This window comes from Scyliorhinus torazame, chromosome 1 (assembly GCF_047496885.1).
Source record: "Scyliorhinus torazame isolate Kashiwa2021f chromosome 1, sScyTor2.1, whole genome shotgun sequence".
In the NCBI taxonomy this organism is placed as follows: Eukaryota; Metazoa; Chordata; class Chondrichthyes; order Carcharhiniformes; family Scyliorhinidae; genus Scyliorhinus; species Scyliorhinus torazame.
Genome location: NC_092707.1, coordinates 379,417,148 through 379,427,418, shown reverse-complemented (window position 1 = coordinate 379,427,418; position 10,271 = coordinate 379,417,148). Strand labels below are relative to the sequence as shown.

General features: G+C 41.1%; 1 protein-coding gene across 1 annotated transcript in view; it reads right to left on the bottom strand.

Annotated features, from left to right (window-relative positions):
* Positions 1-488: 488 nt before the first annotated feature.
* yipf4 (Yip1 domain family, member 4) overlaps positions 489-10,271 on the bottom strand; it is a 34,628-nt gene continuing 24,845 nt past the window's right edge. The window contains exons 3-6 of the mRNA XM_072512188.1: positions 5,950-6,121; positions 4,207-4,284; positions 3,983-4,096; positions 489-1,311 (exon numbers count right to left, since the gene is read on the bottom strand). Of these exons, the coding sequence (XP_072368289.1) occupies positions 1,174-1,311; positions 3,983-4,096; positions 4,207-4,284; positions 5,950-6,121 (502 nt within the window). The 3' untranslated portion in view covers positions 489-1,173. The remainder of the gene's footprint in view (positions 1,312-3,982; positions 4,097-4,206; positions 4,285-5,949; positions 6,122-10,271) is intronic.

The window sequence follows — 10,271 nt, the reverse complement described above, 5'->3', positions numbered from 1 at the left end:
CTGTCCCTCTACAGATCTTTGTATCATCTGCAAACTTAGCAATAGTGCCTACAGTTCCTTCTTCCAGATCATTAATGTAATGACCTGATATAATCCTCAACTCCACTTTTCTGCCTTATCTCCATAACCCGTGATTCCTTTACTAATTAAAAACCTGTCCATCTCAGCCTTGAACCTAAGCTAGCTGGTTCAGACAAATGTTTTGATACTAGTAGAATTGAGTTTGACCACATAATTCAGCATCTATTTGTCCACTTTTACATTGGTTATAGGTTATATATCTCATGCATTTCATTCCATCACCCAAGCTACTTAAGCTTATTGTTTTTTTCAAAAAGAAAAATTGGACATGACGGGTGAAATCATGCGTGCAATTTAAACCCAATACATTGAGGAAAAAGTCAAACGTACCTTTAAATCCAAATCTGAATAAAAGGAATATAAGCAGGTACACAGTAGGAATATTCTTTTTTAAAAAGGACGACCACTTGACACCTTATTTTCAGTTTATTTTACAAATGCGTATGTTATTAATTCTTGTATACAACAGCCAGAGAGCAGCTAAAAAAATCCAAGCAAAAGGCACCCAACTTAAATTTGAACTCATCTACACAAATTGAACTTTTAAAACGCTTGGAATAAATCGGTTTGCAGGATTGCATTGCCTTAAATAAAGATATCTACAAAATCAATTTCACTTATTAGAATCGCATAAAACTGCACATTTTAAAAAGGTACAATGATCTCAAAACATCATGCTTTAACATTTATTTTTTTCTTTCAGATTGTTTCAAAATCCAAAATGCATTTGACATAAATGCACATCCTTGGTTAAGTCATTCTTGATGCTTTGGCACAGGGCAGTTAGCACTGTTCCACCATCTACTTCCAGTCAAACTGGTCACAGCCTTCGTCTTCAGTCCATGTTGTTTTCACAAAAACCAAAACAGCTTAAAAATATGAATTAAAGTAAAATGTATCAAGCTTCTTTCTAGTGTTTAAAACCTTAAGAACTATGCTTTAGACATGAAAATAACCACTTGAAGTCTGGAGGGCAGGGAAGAATCCCATTTGCTTCAACACGTGGAGTCAATAGCACTTTTCTTCAACAATTTTCTTTCAACAGACCTTGCCAGAGTCCAAAAAGTACTTCAATTTTTGGGTTTCTTGACATCAGACACCAGTGTACAAGGATAAAAAGTAAATATACAGAAGAAATATTGGATATATCAGAAGAGGCTTCTTTGTTTTGAATTCTTCTCCAACCAGCAGGGAAGCAGCACTGTAAGCAGCCCAGAAAACACCAAGTAGCTGAAAAACAAGAGTTGTCAGTGCAATTTGTTACCATTTTTGAACATCTTCAATACATTATACCAAAGTGAACAAAGAGATTTGCATCCTCTATTCTACTCGCAGCAACTTCCAAGACTCAAAATTCACGTTCTGGGAAAGACACTGAAGCCACACACTGTAGATGGAGTATCAACACTGATATTAACTTTTAAAGTGCACTTAACACTACAAGTTTAGCATTAGTGCATAAATCTGCTGCAATGATGGTGATAGTTAAAGCATGTACCTCTTAATCGTACCACAATATACTAATGGTCCAGTGAAAATCTTCATGACACATTTAAAAATAATGATTTGGAACATTTTGTAGGAGGGACAAGAAGATAGCTGGCATACAAAAAAATGGCTGATGAAGTCACTGACACTGACCATGGAAACAGTAAAATTACACATGTACTTTGCGGTATACAGCATTTTCTGTACATGCATCATGATGGCGATGTGATGACAGCTACATTTGCACGAAATGGCCATGTGCAAAAAAAAATGACCAAAGTGAATAAAATCTTTCCATAAGATATATAAAAAGGTTGAAGCATTGTCCCTGCGAAATATACCACGGGTTTTTACATACTCTAGTGCAGTAACTTATGTAAACGAAGATCATTCCTCCACAATAAATAGCACAGATGTTGATATTAGTATGGCAAGAACCTGCAGCCATATAAACAGGCAGACAAGGCCTAGATTTGATATCTCATCCAAAGATGTCACCTCTCATTCCCTGCATTATACTGAAGCATTATGTGGAAGCCTCGAGTAAGGTTTAAACTCATTGCTTTGACTTCAAGGTGAGAGACCGGCTAATCGAATCAAACTTATCCAAGTGCTTAGAAGATTTATGAAAATAATATTGTTAGGATACTGTTGTAAAACCCTATTTGTCTGCCTTGTGTTCTCCTTTTTATCCCCACGGTGCTGCCTGTCTTTTGGTTAAGCCGGTACAACGTTGCTGCACCATCTGGGGTTTCTGTTTAAATTACAGATTTTAGGCAGAGTTGGAATCCCTATCGTGATGGACCAAGCCAAGACATCTCCTTTAGGTTCTGTGCTGGAACGGGTGATGATGATTTGATAGACTTGGAAAGCAGCCAATTGAGAAAAATACATCTTGCAGCCTTTTCCTATTGGGGCCTGTGATTCGTGGGGCTCGACAGAAAGTTCCAGAAGGAGGGCACATCTTGGAAAGTGTGCCATATAATTTTGGCGTGTGTGCAGTGAAGAGAGCCAGGCAAGAGGCAGCTTTAAATCTCTCTCTCTGCCTGCTGATTTGGAAAGCTGTCAAAAACCTAGAGTTTCATATTTGATACATGATTAGGGATCGCTGGCTATAAAGAGCTACGTCGGCAGCAAACACAATCTCATAACTATTAATCCCTTTTGCAGTTTAAACTCGCCCCTCCATTCCCACCGTGTATGTGTGTGTGTGTCTATCTTTTAATAAATTAGAGTAGCCAATTATTTTTCTTTATCCAATTAAGGGCCAATTTAGTATGACCAATCCACCTAACCAGCACATCTTTGGGTTGTGGGGGCGAAACCCACGCGGACACGGAAAGAATGTGCAAACTCCACATGGACAGTGACCCAGGGCCGGGATTCGAACCTGGGTCCTCAGCGCCGCAGTCCCAGTGCTAACCACTGCCCCACTTGTGTGTCAGTCAGTCTTGTGTGTGTCTGGGTGGAGGGTGGGTTTTGGGATTAAGAAGATTGTTAGATCATTTTTCTGTTATTATTTCATATATTCATCTTTTCCTCTTGTTATTAATAAATAGTTTGTTAACTTTTTACTTATAAATCTGGTGTCTGCATCTTATTGCATCGGTCTCGGGCCAAAATCATCGATAAGTTTTTAAAAATAAATTTAGAGTACGCAATTCATTTTTTCCAATTAAGGGGCAATTTAGTGTGGCCAATCCACCTACCCTGCACATCTTTGGGTTGTGGGAGCGAAACCCATGCAAACACAGGAGAATATGCAAACTCCACATGGACAATGACGCAAAGCCAGGATCGAACCTCGGCGCCGTGAGGCAGCAGTGCTAACCACTGCTCCACCGTGCTGCCCAAAAATCATCGACAAGTTAATCAGAATTATTTGTTAATTCACTCATGTTGCAACCCCAGGTCCGGGGGGGTGGGGGGTTGGAACTGATTGCGCACTCGCCCAGGGTGTCGTGACAACATGAGTAATCATAAATAGTTGCCAACCTACAGAACGTTTGACCAGTTAAATGTAAAATGGGCTGCGTGTTCCCAATGGACCGGACAGGGGTTTAAGCCTAACAAGGGTATTGTTCTGGAGGAAGAGAGGTATGGAGTATATGAATGTCGCCGGGCAAACTATTGAAATAACTAACTTGGGGAAAAAACAGATCAGTTCTCAGTTGAAATCAATATTTTTACTGATTTTTAAAAAATTGTACCAACAGCATAGATGCTTTTGGTCATCAAAATAGTTACCCAAATTCAAACTTCAAAGACAATAAGGCATTAAGAAATGCATCATTTGTAAGAATATACACAGTGTGGTCATAATCTAGCCAGAGTATCACAGCTAAAAGCAAGATTTTACACAATCACAGTAACTATCATTTAAGACTAATATTTTCACAGATGAGATACTCACCTTTATCACTGTAGATAAAAGCTCAAAAGATTGAACAACCAAAAGGACTGGAACAATTACAATCAAAGGGAGTAGAGAATACCCAATCACGCCAAGAACTTGACCATATGCAACCTGTAAATTAGGATAGCCAAGTTATAGGACTTAGATTTGCAAAAATACCAGATCTGTACAAGTTACCTAGATTGAGTGAAAGCATACAATAGGAATTAAGCAGTACCTACCTCACCACCAAGAACCCGAGCCAACAAGAAGATAGTTAGCGATCCAAATATCCAGATTGTTATAATCCAGGAAACAACCTAAACAATTAACAAAACAAGATATGACATTTTTTTTTAAAAACAAAAGGCTGCAAATGCTGGAAATCTGAAACAAAAACAGAGTGCTAGAGACACTAAGCATCTATGGAGAGAGAAACAGAGTTCATCAAGTCCTTTAATAGGAACATAAATAAGCTGTTTTCACTTTCTGGGAAAGAACAGGTGAAGAAGAAAAGGTAACACAGCAGATGTTCAACAAGACAAATTGTAATTTATTTCATTAAATTCAGTACAACTAGATACATGATGTGGGCATTGTCGGCAAGGCCAGCATTTATTAACCGTCTCTTCTTTCTTTGAGGTGACTTGAACCTTCTTAAACTGAAGTTTGTATGGTGATGTTACAAACAACAATACTGTTTTGAAGGGAGTTCCAGCATTTTGACGTAGCAATATTGAAGGAATGACAATATATTTTGAAGGAGAATGGTGGGTGATAAAATTCTGAGGGGTACAGTTGGAGTCGACAGGAAGAGATGTTTCCCCTTGGTGGTAGGATCAATGATCGGGAGCATAAATTTAAGATAAGGACAGGAGGATTGGAGGGGAGGTGAAGGAAGATGTTTTCACCCAGAGGGTAGTGGGAGTCTGGAACTCACTGCTTGAAAGGGTGGTGGAGGCAGAGATACTCATAACATTTAAGAGGTACTTAGATATGCATACAAGGATATGGGCCAAGTGCTGGAAAATGGGATTAGAAGGTGGTTGCTTTTGACCAGCGCAGACGCCATGGGTCGAAGAGCCTTTTCTGTGCTGCAGACCTCATGACTCATTCTCTTCATCTTCAAAGGCCAAATGTTGAAAAGAATCTGAGCTGGATTAAGAATCCTTTGGCACAATGCATTTTATGCAGCACATTGGGACTCACTGCATTGAATAACTGAATAATGCCTCAGGAACTTCAGACTGCATGGCAACTTCAGAAGATCCCGTGAATAGTTTACATGATAGGAACAGACCATTCAGCTACTTCAGCCTGTTTCCCTTTACAATTAGGCCATGGATAATCTGTCCCACAAGACCATTTTCCAGCTTTTGCTCCCTATCTCTAGAGTTATTTACTGAACAAAATGCTACGCATCTCAGTATTAAAAATTTGAATTCAGGACGGGGGGCGGCGCAGTGGTTAGCACTGCTGCCTCATGGCGCTGAGGACCCGGGTTTGATCCCAGTCCCTGGTCGTGTGGAGTTTGCACCTTCTCCCCGTGCCTGCGTGGGTCTCACCCCCACAGTCCAAAGATGTGCACGGTCGGTGGATTGGCCACGCTAAATTGCTCATTAATTGGAAAAATAAAAATAAATGGGTGCTCCAAGTTAAAAATTAAATTTGAATTCAGACAGCTTCTGGAATTCCTAATTTCCACTCCCATTGGTATGAAAAATTGCATCCTGGTTTCACTCTTAAATGACCGTGTTCTAATTTTAAAATATCTTCTACTTGTTTTGACTTCCCGGTCAGATAAACAGAGCAGTAAATACAGAGAAATTGTCAAATCCATTTATTATTTTGCTGGTGCATCTTCTCAGTTATTGTAACCAATGGTAATACTTTCCACTAAATGGCAGGAAAAGTAGTCCATGGTGCACTTTTTAACTTATAGTTGATATCAGTCTTATCTGTTGCTCCTTCACCAATACACTTACTCGGAATTGTCCGTATAGCGAGATCATTGAAAACAAGAGGACCACTGCCAGTGGCCCCCAGAAGTCAGGATTATCTCTCACGACCTGTCTATTGAATCCCAGTGATGGCATTGGCATCAACACGCATCTGATTTTGTAGTAAATATCCTTTAGATCAATGTCCAACTCCTCCCTGTAGCATTAAAAGAGAATTAAAATAATAGAAATGACAGTTCAACTCTGAAACATTATACATCTTAAAAACAAGAAGCAGACCCAAGTCTCTAAAACACCATGAACATGGATTCCAATGTCACTGAGCATCAGCGTATAAGGGAATCCCTTTGCTTTTCTAATGGTTCAGTTGGTTAAGGCACATGTAAGTGAACCATACTCATCAGATGTTCCCAGATTCAGGACAGGGCAGCAGCAAGTTTGGTGCACGAGTAAACATTAAATGAAGAGACAGGCTCTGCTGTAATATATTTTCCCACCTCAACTTCTCATAACCTAGAATGTTGTTATGGGTCCAGGTTTACAGAACCCCAAAGTGTTTCATGGAGTTCAACTGACCTCCAACTTTTAATAGATTGTGGTGTGGGAAGCACACGGCGTACTCTCCAGGTGTGATACAGCAATTATGGACAAATGGTTTTTAAAACAAAACAATGTTTATTCTATGAACTCAAGTTAACCTTTTAAAAACAAACATTGAATATCTTCTTGCGGTGCAGCACGGCAGCATTGTGGATAGCACAATTGCTTCACAGCTCCAGGGTCCCAGGTTCGATTCCGGCTTGGGTCACTGTCTGTACGGAGTCTGCACATCCTCCCAGTGTGTGCGTGGGTTTCCTCCGGGTGCTCCGGTTTCCTCCCACAGTCCAAAGATGCGCAGGTAAGGTGGATTGGCCATGATAAATTGCCCTTAGTGTTGGGTGGGGCTACTGGGTTATGGGGATAGGGTGGAAATGTTGACCTTGGGTAGGGTGCTCTTTCCAAGTGCTGGTGCAGACTTGATGGGCCGAATGGCCTCCTTCTGCACTGTAAATTCTATGATCTATGAACTTAACACCCATTACTTCAAAGATAACCTCAAAAGACTACAACACTAAATGATCCTTCAAACTGTTCCTTCAAACATCCAAAAGACTTCAAACCTTCAAAAACAAACATGAGGTTACATTCAATATATTTATAGTCTTTGCATTTACAGACATCAACAGACCAGCTGTGTTTCTTCCTGCAGCTCACAGCAAAACACACAGACACTCCCAGCTGCCTTCTCAAACTGAAACTCAGAAAAGCAGAAGTGAGCTCAGCTCCCCCCCACCCTCTGATATCACTTCAGTAATATGATCAGCTCCATTTCTTAAAGGTACATTGCTTAAACATCCATTTCTTAAAGGTACTCTCACATGATACCTCCCCCCAATAAAAAAAATAAACCATCAACTTCAAGATGGTTTCATTTTTCACCTTTGCACCATCAATTAAGAAATGCACACAGTAAAAACACTTTACCGGTTCAAAAAAACAACACACGCAAACAGGTCTAATAATATAGTCCATTTTTCTTTTCTCGTTCTTCTTCCTCCAACGGGGCAGCACAGTAGCCTTGTGGATAGCACAATTGCTTCACAGCTCCAGGGTCCCAGGTTCGATTCCGGCTTGGGTCACTGTTTGTGCGGAGTCTGCACATCCTCCCCGTGTCTGCGTGGGTTTCCTCCGGGTGCTCCGGTTTCCTCCCACAGTCCAAAGATGTGCGGGTTAGGTGGATTGGCCATGATAAATTGCCCTTAGTGTCCAAAATTGCCCTTACTGTTGGGTGGGGTTACTGGGGATAGGGTGGCGGTGTTGACCTTGGGTAGGGTGCTCTTTCCAAGAGCCGGGGCAGACTCGATGGGCTGAATGGCCTCCTTCTGCTCTGTAAATTCTATGATAAGAAATCCTTCTCAATTGACAGTCTCTTTGAACAAGAAAATCTCTGCACGATCCATCCATTCCTCTACGCCTCGGCATTTCTCTTCAAAGTTAAATACTTCAGTTCAATCTGATCACAGAGTCCCTTGCAATTCTCCAATACAGGAGCATCGGTTACCACAGCTTTCAGGCAGTCACATGCCTGTTGAAAGTCCGCCGTCCATTGAAATTTTTGACGTTTCATCAGCAAGTCCATCAGTGGAGCAATCACTCTACAAATCTTTTGCTCAAAGGTTCGATCAAATCCACTCATGCCAAGAAATTGCATTATTTCCCTTCGTCTTGAGGGTTTCGGAAACTCAAGGAAAGTGATTTGGGCTTTTCCAAATTCACTTTTGGCTAGGTTTATCACCAAACCCGCCTCCTGAAGCCGATTGAATAACTCCATCAGATGATGTAAATGTTATTTCCATGTCTGGCTGAAAACTACCAGATCGTCGATATAAACCGCACAATTGGGTAATCCTGAAACAACTGTATTAGTTAATCGTTGAAATGTGGCTGGGGTGTTTTTCATGCCAAATGGCATAACTTTGAATTGGTATATACCATCTGGAGTCACAAAAGCTGAAATCTCCTTCATCCTTTCGGATAAAGGTACCTGCCAGTAACCTTTAAGTAAATCCAATTTAGAAATAAAAGCGGATTGTCCCACTTTCTCAATGCAATCCTCCAAACGTGGGATAGGATAAGAGTCCGTTCTTGCAACTGCATTCACCTTTCTATAGCCCACACACAACCGTTGGGTACCATCTGGTTTAGGTACCATCACTATGGGTGAGCTCCATTGGCTGCAGCCCACTTCAATTATGCCATTTCTAAGCATACTCTCAATCTCTTTGTTAACCTGTGCCAATCTTAAAGGATTAAGTCGATATGGATGTTGTTTGATAGGAACAGCATTTCCCACATCTACATCATGTATAGCCATTTTAGTACTTCCCAATTTATCTCCACAAACCTGCCCGTGTGATATCAATAACTCTTTCAGGTCAGTTTGTTTTTCCTCTGGAAGATAACTCAACAATTTATCCCAATTTTTAAGAACATCCTCATTTTCCAATTTAATTTGAGGTATGTCAAATTCACAGTCATCTGGATTTGGTTCATCACTTTGAGTTAGAATCATTAAAACCTCCTTTTTCTCTCCTTCCCTTTCAAAGTACCTTTTAAGCATATTCACATGACACACTCGGTGAGTCTTCCTTCTATCTGGTGTTTTTACCACATAATTCACCGCACTTAATTTCCTTTCAATCTGATAAGGTCCACAAAACCTTGCTTTTTAACGTTCACCTACCACTGGTAACAACACTAAAATTTTATCTCCACTGGTAAAACTACGAACTTTGGGTTTCTTCTCCGCTACCCGTTTCATCACATTTTGTGCAACTTTCAAATGTTGAAGTCACACGGGATCAGGGGTGAACTGGCAAGGTGGATACAGAACTGGCTAGGCCATAGAAGGCAGAGGGTAGCAATGGAGGGATGCTTTTCTAATTGGAGGGCTGTGACCAGTGGTGTTCCACAGGGATCAGTGCTGGGACCTTTGCTCTTTGTAGTATATATAAATGATTTGGAGGAAAATGTAACTGGTCTGATTAGTAAGTTTGCAGACGACACAAAGGTTGGTGGAATTGCGGATAGCGATGAGGACTGTCTGAGGATACAGCAGGATTTAGATTGTCTGGAGACTTGGGCGGAGAGATGGCAGATGGAGTTTAACCTGGACAAATGTGAGGTAATGCATTTTGGAAGGGCTAATGCAGGTAGGGAATATACAGTGAATGGTAGAACCCTCAAGAGTATTGAAAGTCAAAGAGATCTAGGAGTACAGGTCCACAGATCACTGAAAGGGGCTACACAGGTGGAGAAGGTAGTCAAGAAGGCATACGGCATGCTTGCCTTCATTGGCCGGGGCATTGAGTATAAGAATTGGCAAGTCATGTTGCAGCTGTATAGAACCTTAGTTAGGCCACACTTGGAGTATAGTGTTCAATTCTGGTCGCCACACTACCAGAAGGATGTGGAGGCTTTAGAGAGGGTGCAGAAGAGATTTACCAGAATGTTGCCTGGTATGGAGGGCATAAGCTATGAGGAGCGATTGAATAAACTCGGTTTGTTCTCACTGGAACGAAGGAGGTTGAGGGGCGACCTGATAGAGGTATACAAAATTATGAGGGGCATAGACAGAGTGGATAGTCAGAGGCTTTTCCCCAGGGTAGAGGGGTCAATTACTAGGGGGCATAGGTTTAAGGTGAGAGGGGCAAAGTTTAGAGTAGATGTACGAGGCAAGTTTTTTACGCAGAGGGTAGTGGGTGCCTGGAACTCACTACCGGAGGAGGTAGTGGAGGCAGGGACGA